General features: G+C 36.7%; 2 protein-coding genes across 2 annotated transcripts in view; one reads left to right on the top strand and one right to left on the bottom strand.

Annotated features, from left to right (window-relative positions):
- lgr4 (leucine-rich repeat containing G protein-coupled receptor 4) overlaps positions 1-16,890 on the top strand; it is a 33,864-nt gene extending 16,974 nt beyond the window's left edge. The window contains exons 4-18 of the mRNA XM_079242032.1: positions 1,074-1,145; positions 3,626-3,841; positions 5,689-5,760; positions 7,431-7,499; positions 7,749-7,820; positions 7,971-8,042; positions 8,198-8,266; positions 8,351-8,422; positions 10,004-10,069; positions 10,210-10,281; positions 10,387-10,458; positions 11,094-11,219; positions 11,929-12,026; positions 13,131-13,184; positions 13,283-16,890. Of these exons, the coding sequence (XP_079098158.1) occupies positions 1,074-1,145; positions 3,626-3,841; positions 5,689-5,760; positions 7,431-7,499; positions 7,749-7,820; positions 7,971-8,042; positions 8,198-8,266; positions 8,351-8,422; positions 10,004-10,069; positions 10,210-10,281; positions 10,387-10,458; positions 11,094-11,219; positions 11,929-12,026; positions 13,131-13,184; positions 13,283-14,688 (2,608 nt within the window). The 3' untranslated portion in view covers positions 14,689-16,890. The remainder of the gene's footprint in view (positions 1-1,073; positions 1,146-3,625; positions 3,842-5,688; positions 5,761-7,430; positions 7,500-7,748; positions 7,821-7,970; positions 8,043-8,197; positions 8,267-8,350; positions 8,423-10,003; positions 10,070-10,209; positions 10,282-10,386; positions 10,459-11,093; positions 11,220-11,928; positions 12,027-13,130; positions 13,185-13,282) is intronic.
- A 1,672-nt stretch (positions 16,891-18,562) lies between these two features.
- The window catches only part of mybpc3 (myosin binding protein C3), a 38,868-nt gene continuing 34,216 nt past the window's right edge, over positions 18,563-23,214 (bottom strand). The window contains exons 29-32 of the mRNA XM_079244600.1: positions 21,525-21,684; positions 21,280-21,416; positions 20,353-20,539; positions 18,563-19,235 (exon numbers count right to left, since the gene is read on the bottom strand). Coding sequence (XP_079100726.1) covers positions 19,195-19,235; positions 20,353-20,539; positions 21,280-21,416; positions 21,525-21,684 — 525 coding nt within the window. The 3' untranslated portion in view covers positions 18,563-19,194. The remainder of the gene's footprint in view (positions 19,236-20,352; positions 20,540-21,279; positions 21,417-21,524; positions 21,685-23,214) is intronic.

Below are 23,214 nucleotides of genomic sequence, written 5' to 3'. Positions count from 1 at the left end.
TCACACCTGAATGTAAGCCACACCTTTACCGAGCTTGCAGCAGCTGTTTCCTTTCTCAGCAGCTACATCAATTGCCTTGAACTTGAAGACTGCATCGTATGCATTTCTTCATGTGTTTTCCATGACAAATGTGTGTGCACTAAGCACAAATGACTCGTTATAAAGTAAAAATCCATCCATTAGCCACACTATTGTTTAACCTGGATAATTCAAATTGTAGTGGCTTATAGCCCAGAAATTACAGTATAAGAAATGCATTTATTGCATGCAAACCAGCCCAACTTGTGCAAAATGTCCAGGGAGTCACGTCTTTGACCTGTTACCAATTAGCTTCCACTAGCCTCATTTAGCTTTGACTAAAGTGTAAAATAAAGACACAGACTACAATGTTATGCAGGATATCAGGCACTTACTATCATTGTTTTGAATAAACATTGGCTAAAGAATCTGGAAAAAATACATCACATTTTGGTCTGTTTGCACATCAGGTAAAGAGCTAACGTACCAGTCTAATAATACTGAGACAAAAAGAGTGGGAATTCCATCCGTGCTGTTTTTTCATCAGATTCCAAAAGCAAAGCACCCAGGTCACATGATTGCATGAGAGATGGGCAAAAGATACAATGATTGGTTTATGAAGAGAATGGCTTTCTCAAACTGCCAACACACGCCAAGCAATGTACATTGACCCCAGACATCATCTATTTCACATTAGACTAATGTTTGGATTAAAAGTTATAGTGTCCCTTTAGGATTTAAGATTTGGGTTGGTTTACATATGTGTACAACTTGTATTCCTGGTGATGTTTGAGGTTTCTTTACGATCTTGGCTAAAGATGGCAAATTTTTTAACCCATCTGTATTAGTTCAGAAAAACTCAGACTAAAACAACTGTTTATTTCCATTTATTAAAATAACTGCAACCAACATTTAACCTTATAAGCAGCAATAACATATAGGAAAGCTTCAGAAAACTGGTTGCACCATTGGGTGCACATATCGATACATATTCCTTGAATTCTTCAGTAAGTGTGTGCAAAGCATTGTGACTTAAACTGACATTTTCTGTGCAGGATGCTACAGAATAATCAGCTCAAATCTGTTCCTAGTGCAGCGCTGAAAAGTCTTCATTCTCTCCAGTCTCTGTAAGTCATCTGCAAACACACACGCTTACAAGATCACAAGTACTTTTGGGGAATTGTCTTTCAAAAACTCTTTTTTTATTATAAGTTGCATTTACCGTCTTGTATTAACACATTTCGGAAGAATTTGAGACTGTAGCAACCTTTTGTAAAAGCCACCATCTTGTTTAAATAACTACTTTTGATCTGTAATGTTTGTTTTTTGTAAGCTGCCAAAGACTTAACAGAGCTGTGGAACTGCAACTACTGTATATTAAAAAAAAAAACCAATAAGATAATACTGATCTCACGTATACAAGTGTACACGTTAACAAATGACTTTAATAAACAGTAAAACACTGATATTAAGTTTTATGAAGTTTTCCTTTCTTCTCCTTTCTTCAAGTGACAATGAATAGCGAAATGGAGTACTTATGAAACCTAAAATCCAAAGTCAACCTCTTAAAATTTATTTTTCTTACATTTTTGTGCAAAAACTAACAAACTCTTGTATGTTACTCACAAAGATAATGAATAGGCTGCTCCACTGATAGTTCTGTAGAACAGTTTATCTACTAATGTATGTAAAGATCTAAACGTTTGGTGCTGAACATTTGCCTAACAAATGCAGGCAAGAATGGCTCGGTAGACAACAGATAAGCTGTTTATGTCAGGTTGTATAAGATGGACTGAAGGTATGCTTAGAACTGATGTTCATACTTTTGCTTTTACTCTTTGGTAATTGATGATTTTCTTTTATCCCTGCTGCTATTAGTTTGACATAATTTTGGCCCATACTAACCCATTTAAAGAAACTTATTTAGGAAGCCCGTTTCTGATTCTCTGATTTCAAAGTCTGGTGAATTTGGAAATCCTTGACTGTTCCATGGTGCCATCACACTGGTGAAATGTATTAGGGGCTAAGTTACTGGGAAAATGGGCTGTAATTAAATTATAATTTAGTATTTGAATCTCATTCAATATTCAGTTTTATCATTGTCTAAAATAGTATAACAAAATTACAGATGATACTGATTAATTTAAAATCATGAATAAAGTACCTCCCAAACTAGTATTTAGCTCAATATACTGCAACGCCTTGCTATGAATTTGAATATTTGCTCGCATGACTGTACTGTCTCTTTGCTGTACTCTTGTCAGAATGCAGACAAATAAAGATAGTAGTATTTTCACACAGCAGTCTTGAAGTGCGGGTCACATTGTGTATCAGACTGCATACAGTTAGTCTTTCTTAAGTTTGCATTTTATTACTGTAAATATTGCTTATGTCTGAGAACCTCTCTTTTTTTTTAAATTACATGTATATTTTGTGATTGTTAACGTTGACGCAACAGAAAAACATTGATTTGTCTTTTATCCCACACATTTCTCCTCTTGCTGTATTTAGCTAAACAACCTAACTTTGCAACTGTAAAAATAAAGTGGGCCCTCAGATTAACAGCTATTTTCTCTGATTTTTTATGTATTAGTTTGAGAGCATTCTTGTTTTTGCTTGTAAATGGCAGTGCTCTCACAATATCCTGCCCCACTTCCTTACATGTTTAATACGATGTGTTTTTTTTTTAACTGTGACTTGAAGGTCTATTTAGCTTTATTTGTGCCACCTCCCTCCACCAATGAGCCTTTGAGCTTGGCAGACAGTTATGGAGGAATGGATCCATTTGGAAAAATGTGCTGAAAACTCAACTTTCAGCTGCCACTCCTCTGAATCCTCCCTGTTTTCTTCTCTTTCCTCCTCTTCTTTCTGTCCTTTTTAACCAATGTCCTTTCTATGTGAGGTTTTAAAGTCTGTACTGAAGTAATATGCTTTGGCACAGGAAGGACTTGCTTTGTATTGAGCCTTTGAGAACTAAATGTCCATCAACATTTGTTTTCCTTCTACTCAGACACTTGAGGAATTTTGAGGGAGGGTGAGACTCTTAGTTATGGAGGGTTGCTGGCAAAAATGGATGGATGGTTGATAAAGAGAGTACTTGTGCCTTTTATAATAGCTGTTAAATAATGAACATTTCCTTCCATCCTACCAAAACTCTTGCTGAGTAGAACTTCATCAAGGTTTGGTTTTAGTTTGCAGTTGTAGTGTTGAGTGTCATGTGTTTTTTTCTGTTTTGTTTTTTTTTGTTTTTTTCTCTCTCAATGATGGTACCAAAACACTACTTTTAAAATGATCAGATAATACTTGATTTGAAAATTAAAATGGATTAAATTGTTAAACAATAACAGTTTTATTTAGCACCATCATTATCTTGATATGGAGAAATGATTAGGAAGAAAACATTGTTCTGATGTCTCTAATAATAATATTTGGCAGAGTGTATTTTTATTGTATTTGAGCCCATTAAATAAACTAAGCTGTATTCATATGTCCTTGGAAATATTTATGAATGACACAAAACTTTTGTTAAGCATAGAAATACCCTGTCCTATTCACATACATACATTGAATGCCTTATTTATTTTTTTTCTTCTTCTTTCTTCTGTAGCCGTCTGGATGCAAACCACATTACAACAGTTCCAGATGACAGTTTTGAAGGCCTTCAGCAGCTGCGCCACCTCTGGTTGGATGACAACCACCTGACGGAGGTCCCAGTTGGTTCGCTGAGACATCAGGCGAACCTTCAGGCTCTGACACTAGCACTCAACCGCATCCTGTACATACCAGACAACGCCTTTGCAAACCTCAGCAGTCTCGTAGTGCTGTAAGTCATCTTAAGCTTCTGTTCTAATTGTGGTTTTCAATATGAATCTACACAGTAGCAGTGAATGTTCATAGTATGGTTTACCTGTGTACCTGGACAGCTGCGTCTGTGTCACAGTATCGACAACTAGACATGAATGTTTTCTAGTGTTGATCACCGTAGTTTTTCTGAATTAGGTACAGTTTATTTATAATCACTGAAAACACAAGTAAATGTGAATAACAAAACTAAAATTTGCAAATGCATATATGTTGTGACTGAAACGGTCCTCTCATATCAGTTAAGGCTTTTAGTTGGAGCTATTAAAAAGGAGTTCAGAGTCATAGAAAATCTCAAGAAATCTAACAGAACCCTACATGCACTACTCAGTCATACACAAAGCAGCAGGAACAACCTGCTGGTGTACTTTTTTATTTTTTCATTTATCATGCAGTCTGACTCAGAGCTTTGATATGTTTGATAACATAGCCTTGGGTAATTACTGAAAAAGTGATCAGGATGTTACTTAAGTTGAAATACCAACAGTAATGTGAATGAATGGATGTGTTTTTGATGAGTAGAGACCATTTGTTATTAAGGTATAATTAACTAACATAAAAAAAAAAAAAATCCTGTTTAACTGATTGTATAAATAAAAAAAAAATCCAGTCATGATATTGTCTTTACATCTTTCATGTAATCTTAAGGATTAATGTGTTTGCAATAGTAGGAACATCAACACCCTTTAACCCTGGCTGAGAATGAAGCTGCTGTCACGTTTGTGTTACTATTATATATTTTATTTTATTTAGGCCCTAAACATGTTGCATATGTAGTAAATCTTGTCCAGTTCTTGTCTGTTTTTACTTCCATAAAAACCTAAATTTTTCCAAATGCTAGCCTTCAAAATCTAATGCTTAGTAACAGTAGCTACAAGGCGAGGCGCTAACTTCCTGGTATTTCTGTTGTTTGTTTGCCACCCACCAACTTTAGGGGAGCACACTTCTGGTCTGTCTTTCTAAAGTGTCCGGGTGGCAGCGCGACTTATTGCCTCCTGCTTTACTTTCTGTCATTTAATTATTATGAAAAATAATTGTTTTTGAGCATTTATCAATCATTAATTGGAATATGTTGTATCACGATGCATTGATTATGAAATTGACCCACCTCTACTTACCATTACCAAGTATGAATGTGGAATGAATAAATAATGAACTCATTTTATTATTCATTATAATTATCGTGACACATATGCCACAACTAATCAGTACAGGTGTTCACATCTATCTCTGATAGCTACACCCCGTCAGTGACTTTTTTACTCAAATGGACTTATTTTACAGCTCATAAATAACAATTCAGTTAAAAGGGCTTCTTTTATTTCAGCTTCCTATACATTATATTTGGTTGCTCTGTCTCAAGTGTGGATGGAAGATCAAATTAATGTGGTTGTTTTATGTATTGGGGGAAATGTTAAAGAGTTGGAGCTTGTTCAGATATGTGATACATTATGAATCTGGGGGATTTTTCCAAACTTAGACCCCACCCCCCACCCCCCCACTGTTACTGTTAGACTTGTACAAACACATACATGCAAGCACACACTCATTGAGTGATATTGCTTCTGAGTTTGTATAAACATGTCAGAATAAACAGGAAGAAGAGACCAAAATCTATTAGTCCACTCAGGCCTACAGCATAGACACAGCTGAGACAACTTATTCCCCCGTCATGCTCTTCATTAAAAAAATTATCTTCTGAAAGCATTTTAAAGTCTGAAGTTACAGTCTTATTAATGAATATGATACTTAATTTTATTATAACCTGGTAAGATCTCACCTGTGTTACTTTGTGTTTTTCTTTTTAAGGCATCTTCATAACAACAGAATAAAGGAGATTGGAGACAACAGTTTTAATGGACTGGTTAACCTGGAGACACTGTAAGTCAGCAGTCATTTAGTAGTTTTGTCTGTGTGTGTCAGTTTAAGTGTGTTTGGACTGTTGTTTGTCTGTGCCAACAGCTCCCCCACCCACCTCTGATCCAACCCTCCAGAAATCATTGTGTGCACTTCCTCTTTTAATTGCTCTAGGATAAATAGAGCAAAGTACATGATGCTTATCGACTCCACCCTGCTGCTTTTCACTTCCTACTGCCACACAGCCATGAATAAACCTTTTAGTGACAGAATTACCTAATGGCAAATGCTCAGACTTTTACAAGATACTGGTAATGTCCTGGTGGTTTATTTTAGGTCTGAATCATCGTTAGATATATTTGCAGTAAGTTATCTGCTACCCAGACAGACCAGTTATTAGAGTAAGCCTATGTGTACTTTACAGTTGTGTGTTGTAGATTTTTAGCAGCGGCTTTTCTCTGCACGTTACAGCCGGATGTTCTGTTCACAATTTCTGTCGTCTGTGGAATAGACATTTAGCCGGTTTAGCATGAGGATTTGTCAAAGAGTTGAACTACATAAGTATATGGAATTAGCAAATACTGCTTAGAAACTATGAAGTACTGCCTTTCTTAAAACCAGAAGCTGAAAACAGGGGACGGTGTGAAACAGGTCTTTCCTAGATGAAAATAAGTTTAAAAAAAAAAAAAAAAACACTCATATTGGCTTTTGTTTTCATCTTTACCTTAAAGAACAGACAATGACCAAAGATTTTAATGAAATTAGAGCTAAATTTCTGGGTAAAATGCCCAAAAGATTTATTTAAGTACCTATTGTAAACTAGATTCATTACAAAAATGAGCTTTCTACTTTTATAATATATTATTTTTGTAAAAAACTAAATAGTAAAGATTGCCTATAAATAAAGATGACCCACTGTTGAGAGCACCACAATATAATTATGCATTGAGTCTTTTATGCTGTGGCTTTTTATGTGTGCCATGTTATGAGTAACTTCATATTGTATTGTATTTTTTTAGGAATGTATACGGTGCAGAAGTGGAATGCAGCTCTCATCAATGCACCAAAATTAACAAATCAAAATTTATTTGTATAGCACCTTTCATACATGAAACAGCGCCATGTGCTTAACATATATTAAAAAAGGAAAACAACTAGACACGTAATTATTCACATTCATACTGACCAATTCTCTATAACAGTTTTATTCATTTTGGTCCTGCGAGAACCATAATCCAGCAGGCTTTCTGTATATTCTTGTATACTCTTAACACAACTGAATCAGATTAATGAGACATTGTGTAGAACTTGATAAGCTGTTAAATCCATTTTAACAAACTTAATTTAATTCAGGTGTGTTGAAGCAGAAATACATTGAAAACCTGCTGAATCATCTAGGATTGGAATAAGTAAGCCTGCTTTATACTGTGGGTTAAAGAAAACCATCTCATTCTGCCTCGGTATGTAATGGGTACTTCCTTTTGCTGTGAATAGTCTCTCCACAAAGCAGAATGAAATTTGAACCTGTAGGTACGTGTGATTTTGCTTGACAGTTTGGCACACACGTAAAGCTGATCATGAAAGCACCTATCATCTTGGTGGAAGAGTTAGTGGGTACACAGTGAGATTTCTTATGTCATAATTTCAGAAAGCCACTCAGTTCCTGCTTTTTTTATTTTTCTTTCTGTGTCTAGAGATCTCAACTTCAACAACCTGATGATGTTTCCCAAAGCAATAGAGGCGTTGCCCAAACTGAAGGAACTGTGAGTATACAGCTACCAAAGCTAGAGGCTGCTGAAGTTATGAAGGCTTTTACCTGGATTTTGTGTCCTAAAACATTAGGTTTAGGATTTTTTAAAAAAAAAAAAGAATATAAATGTATTATTTAATTTATCTAGTTTCTTTTTTTTTTTTTTTTTTTTTTTTAAACTTCTATTGGATTTGTCTCCATCATATGAATTCACCATCAAAAAGGGTGTCTGAACATTGTTTCTTTTACCTTCTTCTTTTAGTGGCTTTCACAGCAACAATATTGCATCTATACCTGAAGGCGCCTTTCATAACAACCCTCTGCTACGAACCATGTAAGTTTTGGGATTTCACACACAATATTATCTGAGGAGACACAATATCTAAACTTCACAAGATTAATGTCCAGAAGATGGTGCCATACTCACATAGTCAATCACTTTGCATTTTGTAACACACCCCCTCTGCTTTCTCTGCCCTCCCAGACATCTTTATGACAACCCTCTGTCATTTGTGGGGGCTTCAGCTTTCCAGAATCTATCTGATCTGCACTCTCTGTAAGTCCTGCTGTCAGACACAACTGTAGTTCTGTCTAAGGTCCTCAAGTCAGAAGTGAAGAAAACATATATATTTAAGGTGTTGTGCTATTTACACCAACCTGTGCATTGCAGGTTATAGTATCTGTTTTGCAATTCATCTTTATGTGTTTCAGGATGTTGCGTGGGGCGAGTATGATGCAGGACTTCCCCATCCTTACCTGGACTAATAATCTTGAGAGTTTGTGAGTGAACGTTGATTCCTTGTTTTCCTGATTGTGCTTGTCTTTATCTCAGAATTGATTTTTTTTTCTTTCTTTAATGTCCAGGACTCTTTCAGGAACTAAAATATCATCATTACCTGCTGATCTCTGTGAGGATCTGAAGTTGCTTCGGACACTGTGAGATACTTTTCCTCTACCTTTTATGTGCAGTGCCGTTGGTGAATACTTCCTTCTGACTGGGCGGGGAATGCTTGCATGCGCATTAGGCTTTTTTTTTTTCTTTTTTTTTTTTTTCTTTTTTTTGCCAATTAAAATTGGTTTCTGAATTAGTTGTGACATCATCAATAATGAAATTAAAAATACTTTATTCACCAGTAGAAAATGGTAGAATACATATGAAATGTTATTCTATATTGTGTGTTCTCTGGCATTCTGTGGGTTCTAGTATCTGTGTAGACGAGAAAGTGGGTCAAGGAGACGCCTGGCTGAATCAATAGGATGTAGCCTCTCCCTATGGGCGCCTGCTATGCTAGGTGAACTAAACACAGTGCCTACAGGAGTGTTCAGCTACAAGAAAACCAGTTATTTTTTTAATCGTCTTTCTGTCTGGTCTTTTGCTCCTGAAGTCACATTTCTGTGATGGTTTCATAACTGTCTGTGACTTTCACTATCAGTAAAAAGTGCAGCAGAAGCGGCTGTTAAACTTTCCTGCTTCCTCCTCCAAACCACAATCAGGAGGCAGATGCAAGGTGATTCCTCCTGGGCTGATGCTGCAGCATACACATCCTTTGTGTGGAAATAAATTGGGGGATGTCATGCAAATGCTGTCATATGTCACATGATGACTGGCATCATGTGACATCTCTTATATTAAACCTTTCTTTTTCATTAAGCACTTGATTCCTTAACCTGCGGAACGGAACAAATTCTCTATGATTTGTTTGTGTAAATCTCGATTTCAGACTTATATATTTTCATGTATATATGATTTTTAATTGGGATTCAGTACAGGTGGGGTGGGCATGATAATTTAGCTAAATAGCTAGTATGTCTTGATGTTTAACATGCTGCCAATGCTACATATCATCACTTTGTTCACCGTACACATGGTAATTGGAGTAAAATGTTGTCTACAGAGATAATAAATGAATTTTTCTGGTTATTTTCCATTGAAATGTAACCTTATAGAACAGCAGCATCTTGTGCAGCACTATCCTTGATTTCAAGCATACCTTCTACAAACATTTACCTGCATGCAGTCATCTGTTCTTTGATGTCACAGCTTAAAGTCAAATGAAAATAAAAGGATGTGGAAAAGACTAAAGACTAAATTGAGATTTAGGCTATAACACAATAATTGTTCATTCATTCATTTTCTGAACCACTTCAGGGTCGCGGGGAAGCTGGAGCCTATCCCACTATCCGACAGGCAGGGTACACCCTGGACAGCTCGCCAGTCCATTGCAGGGCCACACACGCCCTCCTAGGGGCAATTTAGAGTAACCAATTAATTAACATGTCTTTGGTGGGAGAACCCACGCATACAGGGGGAGAACAGACTGTCCTTTCTGTGTGCAGACTCCACACAGAAAGGACACTGACCAAACCCCTCCCCAGCCAAGGATCGAACCAGTGACCCTCTTGCTGTGAGGCCACAGTGCTAACCACTGTTCCACCGTGCAGCCCAATAATTGGATATTGGAAAATCATCGACAGTTTTCATGTTGTCTAATAATTGAACCTATTTTTCTTTTTCAGTGACCTTTCCTACAATGAGATAAAGCAATTACCCTCCCTCCAGGGCTGCATCCGGCTGCAGGAGATGTGAGTGTCGAGGATATGAGAGCCATTTCAGATTTCATTGAGACATGAATAATAAAGCTTAAAAAATAGATTTTTACTCAACTACTCTGTAAATAACGTGGTTTCTTGTAACCTTCAAAACCCCTGTTTCCAATTTGTAGAAGTTTTCAGCACAATCACATTCAGCAGATCAACAGGGACACTTTTCAGGGTCTCTCTGCTCTCCGCTTGCTGTAAGTCCTCTAAGTCATACACATTCAGTGACAAACAGTGGAGTTGTAAAAGAAATCAAAACAAATCATTTATGTCTGCATTGTTTGTGTTGTGATGCTGTACAGAGACTTGAGCAGAAATGAAATCCGAGTTATCCACAGAGATGCTTTCCTCACCCTCAGTGCACTCACCAACTTGTGAGTAGAACCAGTGTTTCATCTTACTACTTTTATTTTGCTTCGCATTTTACTACTTGTTTTATTTTACTAATTGCACTAAAGGCCCATTCATTTTCACTTACGAATCTAAATGAGGATGTTCAAACATTGCCATACGTCACCATCCTCATACTTCTATGCGTTTTAACTTTGCTTTTGGTTTTAAGTCAGTTAGTGGGCAGCACTTATTTAGGAGGTCACATGACACTAGATATTAGCAGCAGTATGCTGTTATGAAGACGTTTCCGCTTTTCAAAAACTAAGTATTTTGCTGTTCTTAATATCTTCTGCGTCTTCTTCGGGTGCTCTTTATTTGGCGGTTTCTGCATCATCTTCTTCCCAGTTCTCTTCTTCTATAGTTTATTCCTTTCACAGGTTGCACGTCCACTTTACATTCAACACTGCCTCCGCAGTTTGTGGTGGTATTGCCCAGTTTTCTGGGTCTTGAAAATGTGTAACCGATGCAAGAGATTGACAAAACTTTCTGTCAATCTTCATATTTGTCTTCTGCTTCAAGCATAAATGGGTCTTAAGAGCAGAACTTGTACAGTTTTTTTTTTCTGTCTGCTGTTGTTGCTCATAGCTTAACTTCCTATTTGTGTAAATCATTGTAGAGATCTGAGTATGAACTCCCTGGCCGGACTTCCAACAAGTGGACTAAGCGCTGTTAGCCAGCTGAAGCTGTCAGGGAATCCTCAGATGAAAAACACGCTCACTGCAAAAAACCTTCCAAAGCTTCGGTGAGGAAAAAAAAAACTTTATTTGACCAAATGTAAAAACAGTATGTTGTCAAAAAATATGAAGGCTTTAATATAGGAACTGTGCAGCAACATTAGTGTGCTCTGGTAAAGAAGTAAAGTTTTCAGGATCAATTTGATATTTGTTTGGATTGACCTCTCTGCATAAGTAAATGAACAGTTGCCAAGGTACTCAATAAATAAAATAGAAAAAAGCAAATTCATAATACAAATATTTATGGATTTGCATTTAGAAGAAATATACAGTACACTATATTAATTTTATTTGACTTAAAATACGTGAAATATTGCTGGGTATTTTACATATGCTTTGAAAACATGGCAAACTGTATGTGAATGCTGCACAAAATCAGATTTAACCACTGGTATCATTTAATATCTCAGATATCCTGAAAATAAATGGAAAAATGTGCTTAAAGAGACATGGCACATTTATTTTCTGTAATAAAAGAATTGATCATCACTTCAAACATAACTCAAACTTTTTTTTTTTTTGTTAAAGCCTTTTTTTTTCTACTACCAGCTTGGTCACTAGGGCATTACAATTTCCAGATTTCCTTTAATTGTAAATTTCTCCACACTTTGTTGGCATTTACAGACTTTGGTAGGAATTAAACAGCTTCTAAAAGAGAATTTTCTTTTTTTTTTTTTTTTAAAGCATTTTTATTTGTATAATTGTGTTTGTTTGTAGGTCTATCTCTGTCCCTTACGCCTACCAGTGCTGTGCATTTGTTGAATGTGAGTCACTGAGGAGTTCTTCTGAGGAAACTGACATGAAGAAATCTACAGGTGTGAATGCTTCAAGATGTGTTTTCTTTGGAACTGAACTATCAACATACAAGCCAAATAATCACCATTTATAATCATTTATAAGTGTGCAAAAAATCTCCTCGGTCTTTAATACCAGCTGTATACCATAGTGACAGAAAATGTTTAACAGCTTATGAAGACATTTTACTACTTTATCAGGTCACGTTTTTGTAGTATTGAGGAATGACCCTGTAGTATTTTTTTATTGTCAGACAATACAAGCAAGAATGTGAAGCATCAGCCAGAAATAGAGCAGGTATCACCATTAATATCCTGAACTGATTAGATGACATTCACAACAGCCTGATTCAGTTGTGATTAAATCAGATTCAGGAGCAATTTATTAACAAATATTTATGTAGCATCAGTTTTTATCTACTGGTTAAGGTCTTTTCAGATAACTATGTGATAACATGTCTGTGTGTGTTGCATTAGGGAGAAGTTTGCCATGGAAATACAGCAGCTGTTACATGCTGTCATGTAAATCTCATATATAACATCAGACTGTTTTTGAATATGTTTATCTTTTCTATAAATACGTTCTAGAGAAAATTAAACTTTAAATGACGTCTGTTGTGCATTGTACAGAAAACCAGATGAAAATTAATGAACTTGAGCTTGTCGTGGGGATGTTAGGTTTTCTTATAATGGCCTTGAAAACACTGCAGGTCTGTCATTTATTTTGTAGTCCAGATGTGAAATGTGCTTGGTGATGTCACTTCCTGTCATTTTCAGCCTACAGCTTTAGTGTTAGCTGCTAATGTCAGAGGTAATAAGCTACTGAATAGTTTCCATGTGAATGTCATCCAGTGGTGAATGGAAACATCATCTCTGCACTTAGATGCTGATTTTGGCCAGAAGCCACACAGGCAACCTTTCTGTTGTGTGTGTATATATGCTTTGAGTTTTATTAATCAATATTAGATTGAATCAGTTTTAATTGATATAAACAAATTACTCCTTATCCCAGCTTTAGTCAAGAACACTTACAAACCACACAAACATGCTGAAAATAGTGAGTTTTTTTTTTCTATTTGGCAATTATGTTTCACTTTTTAAATGCTTGCACTTGTGTTATTGTAGGTGGGGAGGATGGGGAACGAATCTCGATGGTTATGCATTGCTCACCTTCGCCAGGTAAACGGCCTCAGTATTAATCAAAAGCTTTGATACAATCCAGACACAGTTATGTAAAGTGTTGATTATGTTTCATGCCATATTGTTTCTTTCTTTAGGAGCCTTTAAGCCTTGTGAGCACCTCCTGGGTAACTGGATGATTCGCCTGACAGTGTGGTTCATCTGTCTGGTGTCGCTGGTCTTTAATAGCCTGGTGCTGGTCGTCACCTTCTCTCCCATTCAACGAGCAGCTGGTCTTTCCCATTACCTGACTCCGTCTCTGTCTCCAGCCAGGCTGCTGATGGGACTTCTGGCTCTGGCCAACTTGCTCACAGGCTTATATGTTGGTGTGTTAACTGTGCTTGATGCTGCTACGTGGGGATCCTTCGCCGAGTCCGGGGTGTGGTGGGAGATGGGCCCTGGCTGTCAGATCACAGGAGCTCTAGCTGTCTTCTCATCTGAATGGTCAGTCTTGTTATTGTCGCTGGCGGCCGTGGAGCGCAGCGTGGCTGTGCGGATGATTCTTGGGAAAGCAACGATGTCGCCCAGGAGGACCGGCAGTCATCATCGCAAATACTTCAGAAGAAATCGTCGCTTCAGTGTGGCTGCGGCGCTCCTGGGGCTGCTGGCTGCTGCTGGAGCGTGCCTTCCTCTCCTCACAACCAACGAGCAGTCCTCATCTCCTCTCTGCCTGCCTTTCGCTGGTGGGGAGAGTCCAGCTCTGAGTGTTACTGTCATTCTTGTGCTGCTCAACGCCCTGGCTTATCTGTTCACAGCTGCAGTTTACACCCAGCTGTACTGCCACCTAGGTCGGGTGGAGCTGGCAGATCCGGAACAGACGGGTGCCCTGCGCCATGTAGCTTGGCTCATCTTCACCAACTGCATCTTCTTCTGTCCAGTGGCAGCTTTTTCCTTTGCCCCTCTGTTGACCGGCTCTACAGCTGGAGGCCCAGAGATTGCAAAGTCCGTCACTCTCATTTTCTTCCCGCTGCCTGCATGTCTGAACCCAGTGTTGTACGTGTTCTTCAGCCCGGCCTTCAGAGAGGACTGGTTGAGACTACGTGGCCTTGGAGGTTTGACCAGGGAAGTCAAGACTGGCACTGAAAGTCACTGCGATGACAGCGGCGGAGGTTCGGAGCTCACAGACAGAGGCTCCTCCAGCCATCTAGGCTTTGACTGTGGTGTGTACTCGCAGCTATGTGGAGAGACAGTTGTATGCAAACAGTGCGAGGCAGCGCTGCATGCCAGGACCTGCTCTTCCCCCTCCTCCACAGTCTGTAGACATTTGGTGAAGTCTCACAGCTGTCCCACCCTCCTGGCTGGAGCCGCAGTGTGCCAACGCTCTGAGGGGTTTTGGGCCGAAAGCGGCACACCCTCTGCGCAGTCTGAGTACGCTGACGAGGGAGATTCGTTTGTGTCAGACAGTTCAGACCAGGTTCAGGCCTGTGGCAGATCCTGCTTCTGCCAAAGTAGAGGCCTTCCACTTGTACACTACCCATACAACTTACCTCGAGTTAAGGACTAAGAACTCCTCAGAGCTCCACTACGTGTCCGCACAGATCTCTCATGTGAATTTAGATTCTGCAAGAGTATAATTTTGTTTTTTTTTTAATTATCAAATAAGAAATGTGCCAATTACCCTGTAAATCATCAAGCACTTATATGTAATTACTGTGTTAACAGATGCAACCAATCATTTAAAGGGAATTTGGCTGTTTTATGTTAGCGATGATCTCTAAGTGAAATGAACTGAGCATGTTGTGTTACAAACTGCTTGACAACAGATAAGAATATTTTGCCACCGGTGCCTGCCTGCCTAATGCTTTCAACTGGTTCGATGATGATGCAAGTATGTGTAAAGATTTTGTGATTTTTTTTTTAACTTGTTCTGTAATCATAAGCTTTGGAACTGTAACTATTCATTTCATTTGTAGAAATATAAAATTCCTCAACAGCAACAGTGGATTTTATTCTATTTATCCCATCAGGGGTGAACAGTGTAATGCCTTTTGCCCCATCTTGGCTACACATGATGGCTCAGTCTATAATATGTCTATGCTTTAAATTCCTAAGACTAAGAATGTGATAAAAGTAGCAGATATCACTGTTTTAGCAATAAACATGCTTGCTGGTTTGGATGTAATTTATTGTTTGTCCAGCAGGGGTGTATGGGGGGGAGACGTTCAGGTGTATGAAAGGTAGCCTTTCAGTAATAATAAACAGGATGATGTAAGACACATTCAGTTAAAAACACCTGTCTGTTGTTTTTGTTGTTGTGACAGACCAGAGGACACATAGAGGTTTAGGTTGTTTATTTGTTCATTGTTAAATTCCACTTCTTGTCAAACTTTTGCCTTATTTGTACTTGCTTTTTGCCATCATTAGTTGTGTGCGTGCCATTTTTTTTTCCAATCCAGATTTCTGCCTCCAAACTGCAGAGCTAAACTTTGTGAGTCGAGACGTGCAGAACTGTTGTGTTTAGTCTGAGTTCCAATTTTTATCTGATGTTCAAAATCATTTTGGCACACAGGTTCTTGGCTCTGTGTTTTATTAAAAAAGGACTGCTCAGTGATATAAAAAAAAAAAAAAGTTAAATGTGCAGGAATAACTGAGCATTTTGAGGCATACTCTTGTTTACTGCTCCTGGAGTGAGATGAGAAAATTAGACAAGCAAAACATGAAGCTGTAGTAGCTGGATAGCCTGGATACGTTTTGTTGATTCTACTAAATTATTTGTGAAAACTAAGATTGTGAACAGAAAATCCAGAAAAAGCATAACCAAAAGAAGTTAAGCCTAATGAAGAAAAAGCACAAGAGATCCAAATGTGTAGTTCTTTTTTTTTTTTTTTTTTTTAACAACTTCCTATAAGTCTATTAAACTATATTGCTCTTGAGGAGCAATTCACTATGGATATTTTCCAGTGAAACATGAAAGTGATCTAAACTTTTCTTTTGCATTATTGGAAGGCAGCACGACTGACCGCTAGACAAACATGCTGGTTATTCCTGCTCTAACTTTTTCTTTGTGTATTTGAGTCCCTGATCAACAGTGAAGTTGAAATGTAGACGTGATTGTACAAAAAAAAAACCAAGTACAGATAAGGCTGACAGTGGATGTGAAATGGATTGTCTTTAAACTCATTGACTACGCTGCTTTTTTAAGTCTTTTTTTCATCACCAGGTGACTCATTTATATTGTATGTCCATTTCAGTTTCTATAGTGATTTTATAGCATAAATCAGCAGAGAGCGTTGCTGTGTTGTAAAGTTAATAAATCCAGATGTTTTCATTCTGATTTCTGACCTGAGTGAAACCAACAAAGGCCTGACTAATGTTTGTTGTGCTGGTGCATGGCTGTACACATTCAAGTGTTTGCACCATCAGAGCATCCATACACAAGTGCACATCATGTGAGCGCTCAGGAATTTAAGCAATGTCGGGACATATTCTCTTCTAACAGGATGTTTATGTGTCTCCTGTGCACACACCGTTTTGTTTAAATGTTATGAATTTGCTTTTTTGTGTCAGGGTTGCCTCAACAAGATGTGTAAATTTGTGTCAACCAAAAAAATGTTAGTTTATTGAGACGAATGATGCCCCATCCGGTGAAAACGTACACATCTGTCAGCGGTTTGGTTTCTTTTGCATTGTAAATTATTTGAATGGAAAACAAGTAATCAAGAATGGGATGCTGAGTAAGGAAGCTACCTCCTCGACTGTAGTGGTTGCCAGCAGTGCTTTGTGAACGAGTATGTTTCATGTGTCCCTCTTTGTTTGCATTCTTGTCTTTATGTTGAGAAATATATATATATATATATATATATATATATATATATATATATATATATGGCTGTACATCATTTTTTAGTTATGTGCAAATTCTGGGAGGAATCTATGTACTGTATACTGTGATTTTTTTTTTTCTTTCAATGATTATTTTTTTAACCAAAGCATAAACTATGAAATGTTTGGGTTTTTTTTTTATCTTTTATAGATACTGAGTTGCAGAATAATAGATTATATCAAATATTTCACTTTAAATTCATTTCAAATTTAATCTTATGCTTAGTTTTTCATGCCAGATCTGTTTTTCTTTATTCTGTTGTAGTAGGAAATCAATTTAATTTTTGATGAATAAAGCTGAAATAACATCACTGTTTCATTTTTCTTTGTGTCACAAGTAAACATTTCTTATTGATGTGCTGCTGTTAGCCAGAAATAGCAGCAAAGCTGATATTGTTGGGCTTTTATGTGTTCACATGTTCTCCTCGTGTGTCATCCTCATGTTTATTCGAACCCTTCCATTAAAGAAAAATTACAATTTGCAATAGTCTGGAAATAACTGTAAACTAAACAAGTAATTTAAAGATTTGGTGAAATAAGAGGTTTATGAATTGAACTGAATTAAAAAATTAATTTAAAAAAATAATAATTGTCCCAGACAAATAAAAGCAGTTTGCTGATGAACACTGAACCTAAATACCTGCCAGCTGGTACATAAATGTGACACAGAGTTGCAAAAAAAAGCCCCAAAAAACTTAACTTGTTTTTATGGCTTACCTCAAAGGATTATTCAACATAATAATTGTATACAAGTAACGTAATTTGTTATAAGTATTTACAAGGTACTCAGCCAAGTCGTAATGAACGGAACAAGATCATTCAGCCTTCTTATGAGCCTTTTAGACAAAGAATGTATTCATACATTCGCAAGATAAAAATGTTTACAAATGCTGCTACTTGGGGATCCTAAACAGCTTGTTTACAAGGTGAAAAATAAAAGCCATGTGGAAAAGCTTGGGATCATAAATACTTGGTCATTATAAACAAACAGGAGCAACGTATACAGACTGGGCTGACCAGAACATTTTCTTCAACTGACATTTCAATGACAACATCTAAGATTTCAAAAGAAAATTTGTGACAGTCGGATAAGAACAACTACATAGAGCGGGAAAAGAGTCACAAAAGTCTACATGCAAAGCTGCCCTGCCTGGACTATCAGAAAGCTAATGATTCAGTGTCGAGCCTGTTGCGCCGCCTTTGTCACACTGAGCTGTAATTTAGTGATGGCAGAAAAAAAACTTTCTTGCATTTTATACATATATATATATATATATACATATAAACAGACATTTTAAAATAAACTGTGGAGCCTTTTCACTTGTAAAGTGGATTCTGAAGAAGTGTCCAAACACCTGACACAAAGTATCTGCCATTGATTTGTCATGTATAATACCACAAGACATGCAAAATAAATGGAGAGGGCACAGAGAACAACTTGTGTTGTTGTGCTGCGTTCTCCGACAGTACCTGTTAAGATAAACTACAGCCACCCTACACAGTAAGAAGATAGACATGTTTCACTGTGTTGACAATTGCTCGCCACCCTACACAGTAAGAAGATAGACATGTTTCACTGTGTTGACAATTGCTCCCATTAGCAAAAGGACGTGCACTGTGACGTGCACATTAGGAAAATGTTGCATATCTCTCTTTTTAGTAAGGCTTCAATATATTACCTCCAAGCTGTGTGGCACTGTGCTATTTTAGCATTTCTGTATCCTGCTGTTTGTGCATAGTGAAACATCATTCCATTAACATATGCTAACAAAATCAAGACATTTGTGTCTTTAAAGTGTGACTTATGCTCGATGACCAATCCAAACATTAAAATTCAAGTCTTTCTTCTGAACAGCAAATTGCACATCACAACCATTAATGTTGTTCGACTTCTGAACTTTAAACACAGCCAAAACAATCAACTTATTTATGATAAATACTAAGTTCATCAGCTGCCATGTGAGTGAGTATTAGTACAAGTCTCTAAAAGGCTGGTTTGATAGAAGGTTTTTTGTATAATAAACAATGCAAAAGCAAAGATAATGGAGGGTTTATCATTTTATTGACTATACTGTAGAATAGTTTGTGATTCAAACAGTTTCTCATGGCAGAAAATCCGACAGCTTGTTGGAATCCATCATCCATAATGTAAGTAATCCATCGTCTTTTCAGTCACAGATAGAACTTCTCACTTTTTGGCATCTTTCTTTTCTTCTTTTGCTATTTGAGCTGCAAGTAAGGAAGACATGAAGTCATCAAAACACCACAAAATTAAGAATTATTACAAATGCTACCATCTTGGATGGTACAAAGACCTGACATTTTATGCCATGGTGAGCTCTGCTGAGCCTGAAGTTGTGGATATTAGTGGCATTAATTTGTCTGATGGGACTTACATGTCAGCAAAAAGCTCTGTCTTTACAGACCCAGCAGATATGGAAAACAACCTGAAGCTAACCCACATTTCCTGTTGCTCTGTTTTTTCCTTTTCAGATGTGCTGACTCTTTATCATACTTGTTAAACTCATTCAGTTTGCTTTACAAACTGGAATGTATTCTGTCCTCTTCCCCCCACACAGCAGAGGCAGATGGCTGCCTGTCCTTGAGCCAGGTTCTGCTGGAGGTTTCATTCCTGTTAAAAGGGAGTTTTTTCCTTCCCACTGTCGCCAGTGTGTTTGCTCAGGAGATTGTTGGAGCTTCCAACTCAATCTGTAGGTTTCCTTATATAGGCTATTATGAATTGGCTTTCATTATGTTTTTTTCCCTTTCTGTAGAGCATCTTGAGATGGCATTGCCGTGATTTGAAGCTATATAAATAAAGTTGAATTGATTTGTAACATTTCACTTTAGTTGGTTCTTCTTTCAGTGTATTGGTCAACGTCACAAGCATCGCATTTTCCTGGCAGCCGTTATATTAACTGGAAAAGGTGTGAGAGGCAAATGTACTCAGCTGATTGCAATCTATAAATCAACCAGTAGATCTCTCTGGATGACAGTCAACATGTTGCTCATGTTATTTTTCTGACTTATTATTTCAGCCCAAAAATTTGCGTTAAGGTGACAATTTTTATCAAGCTTTAATGATTTGATAAATTCTACAGAAGCATTTATCACAATGTGGATAAAAGAGTAACAAGATAAATGTTAGGATGGGACTCATTTCATGCATTTTAACTTCCAAGAAAAGTTATTTGACCTCATGATCACAAACATTCACATCTGTGTTTTTTATTAAAAAGTTTTAATATTTATCCAAGTCTTTCATTCCCCAATGAGCTACAAGAGATCATCTTCGTCATATGAGTTAAGAAAATATTGACGGGCAATTATCCAGTTTGATACTTACGGCGAACCTCCAGTTTACACTCCACTGTGTCCTCCCCACAGTCGTTGACGGCCTTGCACATGTATACGCCTCCATCGAATGGGCAGGGCTTACGGATCTCCAGCGTCAAAACACCTTGCTTACTCAGCATCCGGTACTTGGCTTCGTTTGAGATGTCCATTTTGTTTTTGTACCAAGTCACTTTGGGCTAACAAAGCATGTCAGAAGGAATTTCAACAATTTAGCTGTTGCTTAGATGTAGAAATGCAACAGTGAAAAATAAAATTGTTGGATCTGTTAGTTGCATGTATTTTCATTGAGGTAAGACAGTTACTTTGTAATCCTCAGTAATATGTGTGGGAGGGTTAAACCGAGATATATATATATATATATATATATATATATATATATATATATATATATATATATATATAAAAATATAATATATATATATATATATATATATATAAATATAATATATATAATATATATATATATATATATATATATAATTATATATATATATATATATATATATATATAATTATATATATATATATATATATATATATATATATATATATATATATATATATATATATATATATATATAATTATATATATATATATATATATAATTATATATATAATTATATATATATATATATATATATATATATATATATATATATATATATATATATATATATATATATATATATATATATTTATATATATATATATATATATAAATATGTATATATATGTCTGCCGTGAGATTTTATCAGTTTTTGGAATACATATTTAACTCTGAATGTCCATTTGTTTATTATTAATTTCTTAACCATTCAATTAAACTACTTCTATTACATTTTGTATTATAATAAATGTTATGATTTGAATTCTTATCATCCAAAATGATTTCTTCTGTACAGTGACTGCACTGACCTTGGGTATTCCCCGCACTGCGCAGCTGAGGGTGGCGCTGTATCCTGCTATAATAGAACGGCTCACCAAGGGATGTGTGAACTTTGGAGGCTCTGAGAAATCATGCTCCTTATAAGAGGGTGACTTGTACATGATGCCTGAAGAAAAAGACAGGCTTATTAATTTCTTTTCTTAGGTTTTTTTTATTTTTTTTTTTATCTTTTTATTTCCAAAAACCTCTCAGTTCTTCTCTGGCGAGAACCCACCTGTTTTCTGGATGTACACACTGTCCTTTGTGGTGCAGGGATCGGGACTGAGACCAACCAGGTTAATGGAAAAAACTCGGAAGATATACTCATTCCCCATGATAAGGTCCGACACAACACAGTGTGTTCGCCTGTACTGGTCATGGACTGTGTACCACTCCTTCACATGGATCACATAAATATAAGAAAATGCTTCAGTCAAGTTTTACAGAAGCTGCAGTTGTTTCTCCTGCTCTGCCGGTGTGCAAATCAGTGAATAACAAAACATGATAAATGCAGATTATTTCAAACTACAGCATGGCAGAGTCACAATATTTTTATATTAAGCCATAAAGTTCAAAATGAGTCAGTATATAAGTTAAAGCTTTTTCGTGTTGAAAGATTAAAATAAACAACACATTAAACCGTTTCATTTAAAAAAAAAAAAAAAAAAAAAAATGCAAAAAAATCAGAAGAAATGTGGGTAAAAAACTATGTGCACCCATGTTTCATAAATTATAGAAATTATTTGAAATGAACGATGTGATCAGTAACATAATTGTGTCACAGCTCTCTTAAGGTCTGACTGTAGTATCATCACTATAGTAATCATGGTAAGAGCTGGACTTCGACTGCATTACTGCAATGACTTGATTCTTGTCTTTTCCCACAATTGGACATGCAGGTGTGCCTGAGATCCTTGTCCTGTTACATGAACCAATGGCAGCTGAACTTCAGATGGCATCACATTTGACTCTAAAACACATTAGTATACAGAGGTCAGGGTTGACTTAATGACCACAATGTGTCCAAGTCCTGTAGCTTCAAAACAAGCCCAAATTATGACCCCTCCACCACCATGCTTGACCTATAAAAGGAAGTTTTGTGTAGATATGCTGTGTTTTGGATTTGTACCAAACATGGTGGTGTGCATTATAAACCTCTCTTCTCTACTTTAATCCTGACTGTTTAAAAGAGAGTGTTGTCCTGGGAGTGTTCAGCGGTTCATCCAGAAAATAAATGAAATTCTGCTGCTTTTAATCATCCTCAAAATCAAACCCTCTAAGAAAAACCTAAAACAATACCCCCCCCAAAACAATCTTTCAGCCTTTTCCAACTCTATCATCATACACTTGAATTTTTCATCAGGGATAAATAAAGTATCTTTGATCTTGATTGATCTTTGATGTGAACATTTTACTGAGGCCTTTAGAGTCCCAGATGTAGCTTTTCTATGTTTATAACTTCTCAGATCATTCACAGCCTGAGTTTGTGGTGAATCTGCTAGAATATCCAATCTTGGGAGGGTTTGGCAAGTGTCTTTAATGATTTCCACTTGTAAATGCTTCAAATGAAGGACTCCAAATAGTTTGGAAAAGACATTTTAACCCTTCCTAACAATGAGTAGCAAGTTAGCAACTCTGGCCTCGACAAGATCACTGCTGGTGAGGTGCTCACACTTTCTCATGTTTGAGTTAAACTTTGATTTGAATAGTAAAACCTGAATGGTACAAATCCTTTGAATTACCTCCACCGCTTAAATCGCTTATGTTTCTGCCCACATTAATCTGTCTGTTTAATTAAATTGTCTGTTAGCAACTTTACAAAAACACTGTTGGTGGAAATCAGGTGCTTGGTAGAAGTCTGCGCTCTCCGAGAGAGTACTTAGGCTTTGTTTTTTTGTTTGTTATCACAACTTTTTTAAGACTTG

This window comes from Telmatherina bonti (genome assembly GCF_933228915.1).
Source record: "Telmatherina bonti genome assembly, chromosome: 1".
NCBI classification, from domain to species: domain Eukaryota; kingdom Metazoa; phylum Chordata; class Actinopteri; order Atheriniformes; family Telmatherinidae; genus Telmatherina; species Telmatherina bonti.
Note: the sequence above shows the minus strand (reverse complement) of the source record. Positions and strands in the feature narration are given on the sequence as shown.